At 45.0% G+C, this 18,983-nt stretch overlaps 1 protein-coding gene across 1 annotated transcript in view; it reads right to left on the minus strand.

Moving 5' to 3' along the window:
* LOC115520742 (cytosolic carboxypeptidase 6) overlaps window positions 1-18,983 on the minus strand; it is a 138,777-nt gene that overhangs the window by 96,153 nt on the left and 23,641 nt on the right. Inside the window, exon 3 of the mRNA XM_032594080.1 lies at window positions 17,533-17,647. Coding sequence (XP_032449971.1) covers window positions 17,533-17,647 — 115 coding nt within the window. The remainder of the gene's footprint in view (window positions 1-17,532; window positions 17,648-18,983) is intronic.

Consider the following 18,983-nt stretch of genomic DNA (forward strand, 5'->3'; position numbering starts at 1 on the left):
GTAGGCATTTGCCCATTTTCTTTGGGGGAATGCCCAGCATCTAACCCTATGATTAGATGGGACAGGGTTGGGAAGAGTATGCTCCTCCAACATTACAGATGATGAGACTATGGTGGTGCCTTTTTTTCCTCCCACAGAAGACCAGATGAGCCACATGCTCTTTGTGATTTGCCAGCCAGGGCAGCAACAGGAAACCAGACTCGGGCAACAGCCACTTCCCCCAGGATTTAAACTTGGACTAGGTGATGCAGGCTGGAAGTCAGGTGTACAGCAGTGCCACCATGGTACAGAAGTAGATTACTTCTGCCAAGAGCCAATTTTCTGCCTTCCAAAGCCAGTCTATTAATTGTTTGTTTTCCAAATGTGATCTTTCCTATAAATTCCCTTTTTGCTTAAGTGGCTGGAATTAGTCCTTGTTTCTTTAACGGAAAGCATCCTTAACCATATAACTCTGTAGCCTAATTTATAGAAAACTCCAGCAGGCCCCTATATTGTTCACTTCCCAGTGGCTGGTCACCAAGAAGATGGAACCACGGGTCTGGGTGTTATGCTCCCAGAGTTCTTCCAGCTTCCACTGAGCATCTAAAAACTTGGAATGGAACATTGTTGTTAATAAGACTTAATCACAAATGACTGTTCCTTAGAGAAGGTTAGCTTACTTACCTCTCCTCTGCCTCCAGATAAGAATGCCCTAAGCAATGTTTTAGCCAAGTCACCAGCTTGCTCCATGATATTTCTATGACCTGGTACTCACCACCTCCCCAGGCAGCTTATCTCATTCTGGGACAGCTCTGCTAGAAAAGTCTTTTTTCTCTTTAGCTGAAATTTGTCTCCCAGTGACTTCCTCCACTAGTCTCAGCCTTGCCTCTGAGAGTCACACAGACCTGTAAGGCAGTGTTGTGAAGACCAGAAGATTTGGAAGTCACAGTTGGGTTTAAGCTTTGGTTGTACTCCTTACTAGCTATGTGATCTTTTTAACATTTCTTTTTTTGAAGCCTCTTTTGCTTCTGTTTTATCATATGTGTAACAAGGAAAACAACCTTGACTTCCTGAATTGTGAACATGAACTAATAATGGTCCAGCAGAATCCTCAGAACAGACTGAATATTAAATAAATTGTAGCCAGTGATGACAGTGGCAGTGGTGGGGACTGTGGTATTGTTGAAATTGTCTGAACCTAAATGTCACCTCCTCCAGGAAGGCTTGCTGACTTACTCTCTGCAAATGTCGGATAGGTAGTTTTCCTTTGTTCCCATGGCATCCATTGCTCCCCCTCCTACCTCCATCAGATTGGCTACAGCAAAAGATATAGTAATTAATTGAGTCTGTCTTCCCCACTGGATCATGAAGTCCTTAAGGGTAAGGATGATGTCTTATTTATGTTTGTATTCTTAGGCCTGAGAAGGAGTCTGGACTATCGTAGACATTGAAGAAGTAGTTGTTGAATGAGCATTTCATGCTTTCCCAAGAATTTTCCAATCTCCTATGATATAGTTCTTACAACCATCCAGGCACACAGCTGGATTCCATTTTTTAAGTGGGAGCACTGAAGTCCAGAGAAGGTAAGCTATTCATTCAAGGTCACCTAACTGGTATTCCACAAGGCCCAGACTAGAATCAGGGTGAATTAGCCCAAGTTGGTTTTCCCATTTGGCCATGCTGCTTCCAGGAAACCTCTTTCATTCAAAAGAGTGAGATTCAAAACTTAAGAGAAAGAGTTAGAGGCAAAGATCCTCAAAGGTCAACACCTTCATCCAGCCTGCCGATGAAAATAAAGTGTGGCTGGTGACTCAAGGCACCTCTATCCTCAAAGAATCCTAGAGCTCTGTAGAATTTAAAGCACTTGTGAAACTCTTCAGTGAGTAGGACCTGTGCTGGGTACTTTTTGAGCTGATTTTTAAAGAACACTTCTCATGGCAATAGTCTATCAGCAGGTGGGTATTTACTAAAGAAAACACTTTAGTGCAGATGCAGGAGCCCCACCTGGCTGGGGGCCAGGAGGACAGGTCTTGCCCTTTATGTCTATATCAACTTGAGAAAGTCACTTCCCCTCCCCTGGCTCCATGCTCTTCTTTGTAAAACAAGGAGGTTGTATTTCACTCAGGGAGGTCTCGTCCAGCTGTCTCATTATACGTTTTTTTGTTGTGGTTGTTTTTTTGTGTGTGTTTTTTACTTTTTAAGTTTTTATTTTAATTCCAATTAGTTAAAATATAGTATTACATTACTTTCAGAGATACAATATAGTGATCCAACAACTCCATACATCATCCTATGCTCATCACAATAAGTGCACTCCTTAATCCCCATCACCTATTTAATCCTTCCCCCCACCCCCGTCCCCTCTAGTAACCACCCATTTACTCTGTATAGTTAAGAGTCTGTTTCTTGGTTTCTCTCTCTCTCTCTCTCTCTCTCTCTCTCTCTCTCTTCTTTTGCTCATTGTTCTGTTTCTTAAGTTTTACATATAAGTGAAATCATATGGTATTTGTCTTGCTCTGATTAACTTATTTTGCTTAGCATTATAATGTCTAGCTCCATCCATGTCATTGCAAATGGCAAGGTTTCATTCTTTTTTATGGATTAATAATATTCCATTGTGTATGTACACACATCTTCTTATCCATCCATCAATCGATGGACACGTGGGCTGTTTCTATATCTTGGCTATTGTAAATAATGCTGCTATAAATCTTATTATATGATTTTAAAGCATCAATGATTGGGGTTTATCTCCAAAGTTAGGGACTTGAAGGAAACACACATTACTGATAAAGTTAAAATACAAAGAAAACAAAATATTCTAGGGAAAGGATTGATACAGTTTTTAAAAGAAACACCAAATAGTCAAGGATTGCCAATATCTTAACATTAATTGCATACATTTTTCAACATTCGAGATTTACATGGGACCCTATCTTTGCCTCTAGGAATTCTTAACTTGCTCTGAACTTTGAAGAAGGGATGGGAATTTGCCAAAAGTCAAGTCCTGAGAGAGCATTCCAAGCAGAGGGTGTGACATGTGCAGTCAGCGAAGTGAGAATGGTTGGAAATTATACATATTTCTAACAGGCAACTAATGTATTATGCTTCTGTCCTTAACTAGGCTATAAGCACCAGGAGGGCAGGGCTGATGCAGCTCTTTCTCTTCAGTGGTTTCAGGACCCAAACCATCTGCCTAAAGACAGAGGAATGAACAAGGTGACCTCCAGATGTCGAGCTCTTACAGTATGATTGCCAATTTAGAGTCACTGAGTGTGAAATCCTGGGTCTCTGTCTTCTTGGTGCTCTTCTATTCTGTTATTTATTTTTAACACAAAATTTCTGCATGAGCTCCAAGTCAGGACCCATGCCCTGACATAAATGGGGCTCTTTATGGTGCCAATGAGAGACAATATTTGACATTGGGATCATTCTAGAAAATCCAGGGATGCCTGGGTGGCTCAGTCAGTTAGGTGTCCTATTTTGGCTCAGGTCATGATCTCATGGTTCATGGATTCGAGCCCCACATAGGGCTCTGTGCTGACAGCTCTTAGCCTGGAGCCTGCTTCGGATTCTGTGTTTCCCTCTCTTTCTACCCCTCCCCTGCTCATGCTCTGTTTCTCTCTCTCTCAAAAATAAACAAAAATTTAAAAAATAAAAAAAAAGAAAATCCAAATTTGTGGAAGTCAAATTTATATGTAACCATATAATGTATGCTTTTATTCTCAAGTTGGAGATACTCTTGACTATTTTTTTTTTTTTACTCTTTATTATCTTTTGTTTCTTCTTCCAAACTGTGAGCCCAGTGAGGGCAGGGACTATGTTTGTGTCATCTTGCCCATCTCCACTCCAACTTATCTACTACAGACCCAGGTGCAGAGAAGTTTCATTATATCTATTGAATGAATGAGTGAATGAACGAATGTATGAATGAATACCCCGAAGATGTGCAAACAAAGTTTAGGTATTAAAGACATATTTTGAAAAGCATTTAAGTATCTGTTACGAGCTAGATGCTTTCACAATAACCAATTAAGGTAGGTATTATTAATCCTCATTTTATAAGTGAGCAAATAAAATCCAAGAGAGATTTGACCTTTAGGAGATCATTTGACAACTACTAGGATATAGATCTGGGATTTGAGCCAAGATCTTACGGATGCAAGGATGGTCTACAGTGACTTTTTGAGGTCCCCCCAGCCATGGGTAAGACTGTGTGATCTATGAAAGAGACCCCAAGCTACTCCTATCTGGTCTTCCTTTATTGGTCTCTTTCTCCTCTGCCCATAGTTCCAGAGAATATTATTCAAATGGCAAATAAATAGCTCCATCTTGTTAAGGGCATCATGCCCATCCTAGCAGTCATAACGGCAGCTAGAATGAGAGCAATGATTTTAATTCCCCTCCTTATGATTTCCTTTTCATCTCTAAAGGATAGAGAATAAGACAGCTTGGTGGCTCCAGATCAATCTCATCTGAGCACTGTGGGGCTATATGCTCCTGGAAGGGTGGCACTGACAGGCAGAGTGTACGAGCCACACATGCAATTGTCTCTCAAATGCAGCAGTTTTCCAGCATTACCAATGAGCTGGATTGGATTAAGTATATTTGCACCAAAAGCAAAATAAATATTGCTTTATTTAATGTTACTAAAAGGTTGGGATTCAATTGCCCTTGGCCTGAGGCACCTTCCAGCTGTATTGATTGGCCAGTGTCGGAATGCCAGGCAATCTGTCATCAACAGCTCCTGCAAAATGCTTAGCAGGTGGAGTGGGCTCTACTATGGTGGAGATGGAGGACAGTGGGCAGCGTCCTTTGTCCCAAACGCAAAGGATAATTCTAATATATCCCACTCCCTATCACCACCACTAGGATATTTAAAGGATTTCCCTCACATTCCCTCTTAGACTATCACAACAAGGATGTGGCCTGGGCTATAAAGGTAAAGCAGAGGATGGATAAGAAAATACGTTCTGAGTTAGAAGGACTTGGGTTTGTGTCCCAGATCTACCACTGAGTAGTTTTGTGACCTTGGACAAATTCATCTGTTTTGCTCAAAGACCTGAAAGCACCAGGAGGGCAAGAAGTGAATCTATTTCATTTGCCATTGAGTATTTCATACTAGCACAGTGCCAGATACACAGCCAAACCTCCATTAAACTGTATGAATAGAGGTTCAGAAAGTGTAAGTAATTTGTCGTAGTCCAGAAAGGATAGGTGATACAGGCAAGACTTGAACCCAGTCCGCCAGCTCTAAAGCCTATATTCTTAGCTATCACTCTATGCTCGATTTTTTAAATGTGTATTTATTTTGAGAGAGAGAAAGAGAGAGAGAGACAGAGAGAGAGCGTGCACACGCACCTGCAAGAGGGGGAGGGGCAGAGAGAGAGGGAGAGAGAAAATCCCAAGCAGCCTGAGTAGTCAGCACTGAGCCCAGTGCAGGGCTCCATCTCAGGAACTGTGAGATCATGACCGGAGCCGAAATCAAGAGTTGGATGCTTAACCGACTGAGCCACCCAGGCGCCCCTCTCCCTATTCTCTTACCAGTCCTGGGAGTCAAGTCAGCACCCGAGTGAGGAGACTCATGTGAGGTGAGGGGTGGATGCAACATCCTTAATTTTTAAATGGGGAAACTGAATCTCAAGTGGAAGTTGACATGAAAAGTACCTTTATGCAAGTTGACAAAAGGTACCCCCTCCAAGTTAGCAAACAGGTGCCCCTTCCGAATGGGTGAAGTATGCTTGCTCTGGCCAGACATGTGGTTGGGAGCAGTCACAGTTGGCCTTGGCCCTTCACCAGGAGTCTTCGGGCAGTGCACAAATTGTGTGTGCATGTGAGGTGGTTCAGAACATTCCCAAGGTTCATAGCAGAGCTAGAATGAGGTAGGACTTCCTACCTCCAAGGGTCAGCAAGATCTTTACCCTGTAATGGTGGCCTTTCTGGCAAGGTGGTGGGATCGGGAAAGGGAGTACTCATACCACACCTGGAAAAGGGATCATCTTTAACCTTAAAATTCCTGTGCCCTTTCTCCCAGAACTTATTATTAGTCGATAAGGAGAAGCTTTGTTGGAGTGCCCTCTCCCTTCTCATGGACAACATGTGCTCTGGGGATTCAGCCTCCTCCCTCCAGTCTCCTGCTTGGCAGCAATACCAGGCTTGGGGCAGGGGCGTTCCACATTGTGACTTAAAACAATTCTGGGGCTCCTGGGTGGCTCAGTTGGTTAAGCGTTGGACTCTTGGTTTTGCTCAGGTCATGATCTCATGGTTCGTGAGCCTGAGCCCCACATTGGGTTCTGCGCTGACAGCACAGAGCCTGCTTTGGATCCTCTCTCTCCCTCTCTCTGCCCCTCCCCTGTTCCTGTGCGCACGCTCTGTCTCTCTCTCTCAAAATAAATAAACTTAAAAAAATTATTAAAGAAAAAACAATTCTGAGAGCCAGTCACCAATTGGAAGGACCCAAGATTTCATAAAACCCTATCATCACATTTCAAAGACAGGGAAACAGAGGCCTAGGTCACATAGCTGTAAAAAGTAGAGCTGGAAGTTCATTCCAGAACCAATAGATTATTTTTCCCTCCATAAGAACACTGACAGGAGTCAAAAGAATCATTTAACAAGACCCAAGGGGGAACATTTTCTAAAGGAGTGCACTGGCTCTTGGGGCTAGGAATCATCTCTTTGAGTTTTTTAAGTGAGAAAGGGCAAAGGAAACGCAAAAGAGAAGAAAAGTCCTTTAGGCCTTCACAAGCTCTGGGAGCAGGTGAGACCCCTGCCCACCTGTTCTGAGCCTGAAAAGTGGCTTAGTTTGCATGCAGACTCTGGAGCCACATTGCCTGGATAAGATCCTGGCTTCAGCCACATATTAGCTGTGTGGCCTCTCTGTGGCTCAGCCCTCATCTACAAAATGTTGATCTTGCTACCTCAGAGGGCCGTTTTGAGGATTAAACGAGATCAGCCGTGGAAAATGTTGGCGACAACTGCCTGGTTTGAGATGAGTGCCACACATATGTTAACTGGTCTTATAGTTTGGTCTTGGTATGACTGCCAGGGCCCTCCACAAATGGGTCCTCACTTATTCCTCCAGCTTCTTCAACCATGTCCCTAATCTGTGTACCCCACAAGGCTTACACATTTTATATCCTATGAACTAACTGCAAGAAGGTGCCCCTTCCTGTGGGCTGATGCAATTCCTCCAAGTCACAGGCTGATCAGGCCTAGGCTGCATGCCAGCCTCCACCTGCCTTCTTAGCTGGTGCCTTTGTGTGGTGTGTGAACCTACACTGTGGTCTGCAGCTGTGACCATGTGCACCAGCCACGTCAGACCACTTGGCATTCTCCAAGACTTTCTGCTCACTCAGGGCTCAGGCAGTAAGGTGGAAGCTAGGCACTGGGGCTTCAAGGCAGCTCCCTGGTTTTGACTCCTGGATCTCCTATATCTCAGGACCTTGGGCTAGTTGTTCAACCACTTTATGTGCTTCCGTTTCCTTGTCTGTAATATGAGGATGGTACAAGACCCTACCTCACAGGTTGAGGGGGTTGTTGGGAGGAACCTCCCATTGCTTTCAGCCCCAACAGGGACTCTTAGTCTCCAGCAATAAGGAGAATGGCTTCCTTTCCATCCCTTGTTTCCACTCCCCCAAGGGAGGCAATGAGACTTATCTGATTGGTCCCCTTGAGAAAAGGGGCACAGCCTGTTGGCCCTGACTCTCCAGGCCTGGCTTGCTGGGATCAGTGACCCTTCTGGGAGGGACCTCCTCTCTGCCACATGGTATGCCTTCTGAGAGGCATCTCACCTTCTGCTTGGCTTGGGGCTGGTGGCGAAGTTGAACTTTGGGGTGAAGTAAAAGGAGGCCAATTTTAGCCACATAGATAAACCATGCCTTCCAAATCCTGATTTTACCAATAATAAACTTGTATTTTGACGCCTATCTTTATGATCCCTCAATCACCTTCTAAATTGGTAGAAGTAGGGAGAGAGCAGGAGCAGGAGTATGATGAGTTCCATCTTCAGTGGAAATAATACATAAAAACAGAACAGGGCCTGGTAGCTTGTATCAGTTCAATTAATGCTTGTATTGTTATCAACACTGCTATTACCTAACATGATTATTCCTCTGTTTTAGAACATGTTGACAATCTCCCCCCTGGCGAACTCCCCCTCATCCTTTGAGGCTCACCTCACCAACACCTCCTCCTTGAGGGCAAGCACAGGGCAAAGCCCACCCCAGCCCCCCAGTGCCTAGTATCAAGTGTGTGCTGTGTCAACCTCTGAGGGAAAGAAGGTGGGGAGGGGGAGGAACAGACAGAAAGAAGAAGGGGAAGAAATGATTGAGTGGAAAGGCTTCTTAAGCAGAGTTGCCAGGAAAGGCACAGGTGTGAGCAAGAGCAGGCCAGTTCAGGGCCCTGCAAATGGCCCAGGAAGGTGAGGGGAGCGGATGGAGGATGTTAGCACAAGAGCAAGGTGGACAGTGGGAGATGAACCTGAGAAAGATGTTCCTGGACACTGCATGCCTTGAATACCAGGCTACGGGGTTTAGCTTCCTTCTAATGGCGAACAAGGAGCCACAGGAGGATTTTACATAGACAACTAACACTATTCAAGTGGTTTAAGAACTAAGACTAGAAATGACAAAGTTGTTGATTCTACTGTTTTGCTCCTCCAGAAACCCCAGCCACTCATTCTGGGTTACTGTCTCCTCAGAGGCCTGCCTTTGCCATAGAATCAATTATTACAATCAACTTGCTATCAACTCTAACTTTGAAATGCTGTTCAGCTGCTTGCAGGGACAGAGATGGGGGGCTGCCTCCACAGACATCTAGCCATCTGGCCTTTTCTGTGGAACCTGGCTGGGAAGCTCATTTGAATAATTGGTTTTGGCGGTGTGCACTTGTGGGTTAGACACCTGATTACACTGCCAGCCCCAATGTCCTTTCAACCTCCTTAGAAACATCGCTCAGGTTACATAAAGCAGGAGAGAGTTTCTGGGAGGTGAGGCTCTGTCTGGCCCCTGTTGTCACTTGCACTTCATCTTGACTAACGAAGGAACTCACTCACTGTGTGACCTTGAGCAAGTTACTTAGCCTGTCTGTGGCTTGGTCACTTCTTTGTTCAAAGAGAGAGAGTGACTCCTACCCTGTCTATGTCACAGGCTTCTTGTAAGGCTCTAAGAAAAGGTGGGGGAGTTGTGACCTAGAAGAAATGCAAGTGGAAAGATGTAGGTTAAGGAGAGCTCAATGTCAGGAAGCAATGTGCATGTGGGCTATATCAGGAGAAGTACGTCCCCAGAATTAGGCTTGTGATGGTCCCTTCCTACTCCTCCTCCACTAGCTAGCTCTATGAACTTACGGGACTTTCCTAATCTATCTATGCCTCAGTTTCTCATCTGTAAGGTGAGAATAATGACAGAGTCGTTCTGAGAATTAAATGAAACACTACATGCAAAATGTCTAGAACAGTGGCAGGCCCAGGAGGTTCAACAGAGGTGAGGTGTTCATCATCACCATCACCATTATTATCATTGTCATCATCATAACTGTTCAGTTCTGGACACTAGGCCTCAAAGACAGACAACAACAAACATCTGGAGCTTGTTGAGAGGACAGCAGGAATTATGGGGAGAGGAGTGGATTTCAGATTACATATGAAAAGTCCCATGGCTTTGGGGGATGTCCAGCCTGGAGAACAGGAGTTGGCAGTGGTTGGAGTGGACAGTGGGGAGACGTGCAGACACACAGTCTTCAGACAGCTGAAGGGCTACCACGTAGAAAATGGACTAAAACAGAATAATCCTTCAGGGGTGAAGCGGAAGGGATGGGCTGGGGGGTTTAGCATGAATCCAAACCTCTAACAGTCCAAGCTGGCAGCTTGGTGATGTTTTGGAAGCCAGAGAACCACACCCAAGCCTGGAGGTGGATGAGAAGAGGGGGACCCAGCTGTCATTCAGGGACACTGCTGAGGAAGAGCATTGGACTAGAGGTCTCAGCTCCCATCCCACTCCAAGGCTTATGGTTCTGTGACAGAGCCACCAAATGGGGAGAGTGTGGCTGGGATGGGGAGGGAGGCACAGTGAGAAGGGGCTGGCAGCACCTCTCGGTGAGGTGGTCCTTGTAATGGGCCTCTGGTTTCCATTTCTAGCTTGATGAAAAGTGCACAGTTTTTATGCTGTCAAAGAACAAATAGAATATCCCCATGCACTTTACATTTTACACAGCTAATTCTGTGTTCTATCCTATTTTGGAAAGTTTAAAATGTTTCCTCCTTTGGATGCTGAGGTGGGCGAGGTCAGCAAGTTATTATGTCTGTGCATGTGTGTATGTGTATGTTTGTATGCTGGGAATACCTTGTCTGGTATCACCCTCTGCCGTGCTTAATGACACTTTGCTGTGCAAATCTCTTTTACTGTCTGTGTCTGGTGAATTCCTATATAGCCTTCAAAAACCCTCCCTTGCCACTGGCAGTCAGAGGGAAGCACTGCCTGAGTTCAGGACACGATGTAGCAGGAGGTGACCTCCATAGTAGGCTAGGGTGGGACTGCCTGGATTCATAAACCTGCTCGGACCCTTCCTGCTGAGGCACCTGGGGCATGTTCCTGGCTGCCTCTGTGCCTCAACTTCCTTCTGTATTTAAAACGGGGCAGGGGCGCCTGGGTGGCTCAGTCGGTAAGCGTCCAACTTCAGCTCAGGTCATGATCTCGCGGTGCGTGAGTTCGAGCCCCACGTCGGGCTCTGTGCTGACAGCTCAGGGCCTGAAGCCTGCTTCAGATTCTGTGTCTCCCTCTCTCTCTGCCCCTACCCCACTCACACTCTATCTCTCTCTCAAAAATAAATAAACATTAAAAATTTTTTTTTTAAATGGGGCAAAAGAAACAGACTCATAAATACAGAGAACAAATTGGTGGCTGCCAGGGGTAGAAGATGGGCAAAATAGGTGAAGGGGATTGAGGGGAACCACATTCCAGTTATAAAATAAGTAAGTCCTGGAGATAAAAGTACAGTATAGGGAATAAAATCAACAATTTATAATAACGTCTGGAGACAGATGTTAACGTCGGCTTATTGTAGCGAGCACTGAGTAACGTATACAATTGTCAAATCACCATGTTTACACCTGAAACTGATATTAATATTGTGTATCAACCGCACTTAATATGAATCCTTAAAAATGTTATTTTGAAATTACATTTTTATTGGAATTGTGTAAAAATCTTTCTCCTTTAGTTTTTGACCACTTTGAAAAAATTCCCTTGTGCATTAACTTTAGATGTCCTTTAGTTCTCTTTTTTGGTTTTCTAATAAGTTATTCAAGATTTTCTTATGGATTTCAGTGGTTCCTCATATAGTGATTGAATATTTCCCTACTGTGTTCTTTAGTTCTAGTATGTTATGTTTCGTTACATAAAAATTTTTCATATGGAAAAGATGGGCTCTATCACTACCTCTGTCACAGGGCTGTTGCAAGGGTTAAATGAGATGATATGGCTAATGTACAGAGAGTAGGCACTTAGACATTACCTCTGTTATCTAGGCCTCCGTGGCATCACACACACACCCCTCTAATACAAACACAGGGCTTCTTATTGGCAAAGGCTGCCTCTGATTCCCATCTGCTTCCCTAAGGCCCAGCGCAGGGCCTGACACTCAGCAGGCCCTCAATAAACTTTAGTTAAATTGGATTTATTGCACTGGAGCATCCTTTGTTATGTGAGATCACCAGGGCCAGGAGACATACTGTGGTGCGGGTCCACAGATGGGAGAAGCATCCATTTCCACCGCGGGGTCTGCAGTGGTGCCATGCTATGAAGCTGAATCATTTCGGCACCACCCAGAGGGGTTTGTTGCTCTCCCCCACCTCCACGTTCCCAAGAAGCACTGAGGTTTTCTGAAGATGAGAAATTTCATAGCATCCTGCTATCTTTTGGGTAACTGCGTATTTTATGATGACTAATAGGCAATTACTATGGTAATATTGCAATTCAGCATGTGTGAGGTTTGGGAAATGAGAAATTATGGGTAACTACTTTGGACTCATTTCTATGGTAACAAAAAGTAATTGTCATTAAATACCGGTTATACTGAGGCTGTACCTGGTAATTATAGATTTTTATGCCCAGAAACATAAATAAAACCAATAAATTTATTCAAAGGTCTATGACTGTTTACTTATACGTGGCTCTATGGAATACACAATGACAAGCACCTAATTAAGAAATGCAAACCCAACACAGAGTTCCATATTGTCATATGGAGATGGAGAGTTCTGTTTTTCAAATGCAAGGCAACTCGTGCGTTACATATGCTCTGAAGAAATCAACCGCAGTGGGGCACAGGAGGGGGTGGGGCCTTCTTCTCTGCAAAGGGAGTGATGGGGAGAAGGAGGTGGCAGAGACTGTGTACAAATGTTGCAAGGGGCGTGGGCAGCTACATCTAACACAGGACATCGAGAATTGCCAACCCAGTGACTTGACTCGACTGGTGACCGACACAGCCCATCACCCCCTACCCCAATGGCCTTCCAATTGGGAGCTGCCTTGCAGCTTCTTGGCTTTATAATACCTGAAGTTACAAGATCCGTCTCTCAAGACCTCTAGGCCCCAGATCTCCCAGAATCCTTCAAAGATGCTCACATGGCATCAGTAGTAGAACCATTCTTATTTTTTTTAACTGTGGTAACATACACATGACATAAAATTTACAATCTTAATCATTTTTAAGTGTACATTTCAGTGGTATTAAGTACATTCATAATGCCATACTATCATCACCACTATCCATCTCCAAAAGTCTTTCTATCTTGTAAACCTGAAACTCTATACCGGTTAAACACTGATTCCCCATTCCCCCCTTTCCTCTAGCCCTTGGTAACCACCATTCCACTGTCTGTCTTTGTCATTTTGACTACTCTAAGTATTTCATATAAATGGAAACATACAGTATTTGGCTTTTTGTGACTGGCTTATTTCACATAGTATAATGTCCTCAAGTTCATCCATGGAGTAGCCATGCCATTTTTGACAAAGCCTCTGTCCAGTGCTTCTACTAAGTGATGGAAGATGCTTTCCACCTCATTATCTTCTTCCAAGAGGGCAGGGAGAAACTGAGACCAGTGGAGAGAAGTGTCTTACCCAAAGACAACAAGGCTCAGGAGAGTAGGGAACGTAAGACTGCTGGTTCTCTGCTTCTACCTCCAGCTTGAAAGGCAGAGGCCAAGCCTGGGAATGCAGAGTGTCACCATGTGACTTTGAACATGGTTCTTCACCTTTATATGCTCGGTTTCCCCTTTGCTCAAATGTATATAATAAAAACTGACTTTCTTTTCTCAAAGAGTTGTTGTAGAGATCAAATGTGGTTTTTAAGTGCATTTAAAAGTATAGTGTCCTGTACAGTAACATGTGGTTGCGAACCAGAGTTTGGTAAATCATAATAGCAGCTCATCATGGTATTCATGCCATCTCAGTGTAATGCAGTCAAGACAGTTGGGCTTAGGAGGCCACGTAGATGCAAGTGAAGGGTTGGGAGGGGACGGCATCCAGCCATAGCTACTCTGCACTGGGATTGTAGCTCTGTGCCGGGGCACCATTACTAAACACTGCTGTTGGGCTTATTTATTCACCCAGAAAATACACATCAGAGGCCCATTCTGTGCTGGGCACTCTGCCAGGCTTTGGGGACATAGGTAGACAAAGTCCTGACTTCATGGAGTCTGCAGTCTAGAGATGGAGACTGATATTAAACGAATGGTCACATAAATCCCCGCACGATTACCAGCTGGGGCCAGGGCTATGAAAGGACAGTGCAGAGTGCCTAGAAAGAGCACAGTGGGAGGCCTGCTCTATCCTGGCAGCTCTGAGAAGGCCTTCCTGTGAGTTGGCATGAAATCTCAGATTGAACTGGAAAGCAGGCCAGTGTAAATGGAGCACAGTAAGTGAGACAGGACGTACAGTTGCCCTGTGTCACTGTTATACACCATAACATCGCTGCTATATTTTGACATCATCTATTGTGGCTGGCTCCTGTGCAGTATGAGTAGAGTATGGAGTAGAGTCTGTAAACTAATGGAGGCCCTCCCTGCTCCTCCTGGAGGCCGCAGTCCAGGTGCAGATATGGCAGTCTGGTTAGTAAATGCCACCTTCCTCATAAAGAGCATTATCAGTCATGTGTAGCTGCCACCATTTGCAGTTAAATGCTAATTTACTATAAATACCATAGTATAGGTGTTTGTGTCATAAATATAATTTTACATGATTACATCTGTGAAAATTTCCTGCCTTTCCTTCCTAGATTGGATTATGTGTCTTTTTAATGTAGAAGAAGAAAAAGGGGGGAGGAGGAGGTGGAGGGGGAGGAGGGGGAGAAGGACAACGACAGGCATGAGGGCAGGCCTGTCTCATTCTTCACACAGGGTCTGGCATGTCTGGTGCAGCCTCAGGGAGGAACACAGACCTGCATGTCTGCCTGCCTCTCACAGGCCACATGACCTAAGGGGGATTATTTCACTTCACTGAGGCTCAAGAGACTGAATATCCTGAGGGGATGTTAGGAGTGAAAGGGAGCAGGACAGAGGCAGCGATGTGGCCGTCCGTCTGTGTTCCAGCCGGTTTCCAGCAATGTGATGAGTTCCTCTGAGGTCGGGCTCTGTTTACTGCCCTAGAATGCTGACAAGTATCCTTCCCTCTCTCCCTCCCACCTTTCCTTCTGTACTCAAACTAATTTGAGTAGATTTTCATTATTTGCCAGCAGAGAAATCTCAGCAAGCACCCTCCTTCACCAACTTGTGTGAGGATTAAATGAGATAAGTGTATGAGTGCTTGACATGGCACTGGGTGGGCAAGCAGAATTCTTGGAATGCTATTTCCCAAAATGAGTTTAATTTTTTTTTTCAACGTTTATTTATTTTTTGGGACAGAGAGAGACAGAGCATGAATGGGGGAGGGGCAGAGAGAGAGAGAGAGACACAGAATCGGAAACAGGCTCCAGGCTCTGAGCCATCAGCCCAGAGCCTGACGCGGGGCTCGAACTCACGGACCGCAAGATCGTGACCTGGCTGAAGTCGGACGCTTAACCGACTGCGCCACCCAGGCGCCCCCCCAAAATGAGTTTAATAAACCATAACACCACTCGGGGCTGGGGAAGTGGCAGTGGAGGGGGTGAGGGATGGAGGGGGAAACAAGTTTCCCCTAAAACACTTTCCCTAAAAGTGTTCCCTGACTTATCTTTGGAAACACCGGATACTATAACCCCTCTTAGATTCCTGTTGATTAGCATATTCAGAACTGAAAGATCTTATTATAAAAGAACACATTTAGTTGTGCTTAACTCTGTGTTTCCCAAACTTACTCAAACTCTGTGTTCCTTTCTCCCCTATAATGCTGAGGCATGTCCCCCAGGAAATGGGACACACTGCTGTAGTCAGGGAAGGCTGGTCTAGAGCACCTCTAAGGCACCTTGAAGCCCTCAATCCGGAGTCTTTATTATTATTTTTCACCTTCTCCAAACGTTTAGTAGTGAATTCTCATGACTGTTAGGCTCTTTGTTGCAACTCAGAGCTGTCTTAGCAACAGGATTAATGCCGGTGGTTGGGGATTTTCTCCAGCTCTTATAATAAGAAACACGTATTTTCACTAGGAAAACGTTGAGAGTTTAAACTTCAGTAGAGAACCATTTCTGAGGGTTGGCGCTCTTTTATCCTGAAATCCCCAAATCACAAAATCTAGAGCTTGAGGACGTACAGAAAGCATCTAGTTCCCCATCACCACCCCATTGGCCATCTGAAGCCCAGAGAGGGGAGACATTTTGGTCAAGGTCACAGACCTCTTTCCAACTTGCCATCCCTGGACAGCAGATGATGACATAAATAAGTGTGTAGAGTGGACAGTATTGACCTCTTTCTGACCACTGTTGCTCTTATAATTAAACAGAAATGTTAACATAAATCAAACAGTCTTTCCACCACCATTATCACTAACAGTGCATTCTGTCCAGGGAAGGTGGAAAGGCATTGCTCTCAGGCCTGCAGCAAGCCATAAAACCTTCCAGTGCTAATGAACCATTGCTTGAGCCAATTAAGAGAGAAAGGAAAACTGTCTTTAATTAAGGCATCACATATCCCATGGGCTCTCTCTAACTTACACCCAGAGGTACTGCAAAGCCCCTCTGGACCCAGTTGCCATGCTTTTGGAAAGAGTAAATCAACTCTGTTTAAAATGGACCTGTCTGGGTATTTAAAAATTTGGATTCTAATCTGAGCTGTACCACTGACCATGGGTAAATCCCATCTCATGTGTAGACCTTGGTTTCTTTATCAATAAAATCATCCTTTCCTTCACTCAAATTCATCAAATAGTTTTTGAGCATCTACTGTGGGCTTATCCCTGCTGCCCAGAATCAGGGACAAAAGGACCACTAAGGCTCAGTCCCTGTTCTTTGCTGGCTTGAAGGCCAGTGGAGTCCACACAATGGGATAAGTCTTGTTCAACAACCAGGCCTGTGGGAGCTTAGAGAAGGGAGTAACTAATTCTGCCTGGGGGGTTGGGGAATGCTTTGCAGAAGAAGAGACATGAGCTGCATTGTGAAGAAGGGTTAATGAGTTAAAGAAGGGACAGCATGTCCTCAGCGGAGGGTGGCCTTGAGGAAGGTAAGGAATCAGGGACCAATAGGACATGTCTAGGGAACTAGGCTTTGCTTAGTGTGGCTAGAGCAACAGTTCTAAGAGTACAGGGTGGGAGGGGAGGCAGAAAGGAGGACAGACAGGCACCAGGTCACACAGAATGAATGTTACAAGTTGTGGGACTCATCCACTCTAAAGAGGTATAATGAGGGCAGTGAAGTTAGACAGCCAGTGGTTCATTGGCTGTGTGACTCTGGGCAAGCCTGTTGCCTCAACTGTCAAATAAGAATAATAACACTATCTCAGAGGATTCAATATTCTAGCAGATGACCCACCAGGCAGTGAAATTTTAGGCTATATAAATTATGGTATTCATCCCAGAGAAAGAGAGTTCAAGGTCTGAGCACATGAGTGAGTGTGGGGCTGGCTGGTATGCCCACATCAGAGAGAAATGCTGTTCAGATGACCTGGGATGCCACTCTCCTTCATTAATGATCTCCAAAAAGAAACACAGAATCAAAATAGTCATCACTGTAACCACCATATGATACTCTGCAAAGCACATTTGTCTCCACCATTTCTTTTGATTCTCCCCAGTATCCTGCCAGGTATGTGATCATTGCCTTCATTATGCAAGAGAAACTGAGCATCAGACTGGAAAGCGAATTCCCCAAGGTTACATGGGAAGTAGGTGCCAAAACTGATTTTAACTCTCTTGATTCCGGGTCTAGTGAACTGACCAGAAAACCCCAGCAAGTTACCTCAGGTGGCTGTGCATGAAACATCCAAGGCTCATTAGCCACATTCTCAAAAGCTAGGGTGAGACTTCCTCTAATGAACTCATGGGTAGTAGGAAAATTCTTTCTCAAAAATATATTCCCCTTTTCTCCTTGCTTCCATCCCACCATCCTGTGACTGCCAGCTTCCAAGCATTCTCCCCTGCCCCTTACCTGTAATTGCCTAAGTAGACTCCATCTGGGTTGAGCATTGGTGCAATCTTGAAGACCAGGTGTTCCCGGAGGACACGGGCAACAGGGTGCTGGCTTATGAGGAAGTCAATGATCCCTAGGGAAAGAAAAGCATCTGGGTTAACCTCGAAGTGTTTCAAGAGGGAGGAGCACATTTTACCCAGCTTGGAAGCAGTAAAAGCTTGAAAGGTGAATTTTGACCTGTGTTGTCAACCATCGTGGGTATGTGGCTATGGATTAGGTGTTGCCTGGAAAATTTTACAAATATATCTCTGTTTCCAAGAGACAGTTCCAAACATAATGTTGAAGCCCATGGGCAGAAGGGAGAGCACATTTCCTGCTGCATAGCCCATGAGAGCTTCTAAGAAAAGAGTATTTGAGTTATGCCTTGGAGGGCCTGGGTTTTGACAGACAGAGATGAGGGAGAGGCAGGATAACCCTAAACAATGAATTAAGAGATGCTCTCCAATGGCTAAGTGTTGACATTGGATTGGATGATTATGTGTTCAGGGACTCAGGGATCTAAACCCTCCTGTTGCTGAGGCAGAGAGAAGGGATTTGGTTAAAGTCACATGAAGAGAGAAAGGCTTCTTCAATGTCCCTACTCTGCCCCTTTCCACTTTGAGGGCCCTCTGTTCACAGACTCTAGGGCTGGCTGTCCTCGCTGATTCTCACCGGCACCAATACCACTTGCCTTCAGGTCACCAAATTTAGGAAAGTTGAATTCTCCATGACTGTACCCCCTCAATCAGGCAGTCCCCAAGTCTCTTCCTTGAATCTAGCAAATCTGCCCTTCATCTCCATCCCTCTGCTGCTCGTCTGTTCTAGGCCACCACCACATCTGGCCTGAATGACTGCAAACACTTTTGGAATGTGCCCTCAACAGTGTAGCTAAAGGGATCTTCCTGAAGTGCGAATCTGAGCCTCTCACTGCCCTTGCTGACTTCCTTCTGGTGATGGTCTGCATAGCCAGACAGGAGAGGGGCTCAGGAAACAAACAACCTGAGTCCTCATGCCTCCCTTCTCTCCTCCACATTTCTATCCCTTCTTCAGAGACCTGAAAAAAAAATAGGCAAAATGGAGCTCTGGCATTCCATGAAATGACTGTAGAGCTGGAGAATGGTAGGGAAGTGCACGACCCTCCCAAGGTGTAGAAGGGAACTCCTTTCCTGCTGGAGAGAGAAGGAAAGGCATCAAGCAGAAAGAGGCTTTGAACTGGGCCCTGAAAGATAAGTATGTTTTGACAGACAGATAGGAGGAAGCAGCAGGGTAACTAAGAACGATCCACATGCCAGCGGCAGGCACTTAGCTCCTGGAATGATAAATGGCTCCACAGCATATCCTAACTCTGCTGTGACCAGTGAGCGACATCTCAGGCTTTTCATTAGGCCAGGGCTCAGAATCTATCGGCAGCCGAAAGCCAGTTGGACATC

Source organism: Lynx canadensis, chromosome C1, assembly GCF_007474595.2.
Source record: "Lynx canadensis isolate LIC74 chromosome C1, mLynCan4.pri.v2, whole genome shotgun sequence".
In the NCBI taxonomy this organism is placed as follows: domain Eukaryota; kingdom Metazoa; phylum Chordata; class Mammalia; order Carnivora; family Felidae; genus Lynx; species Lynx canadensis.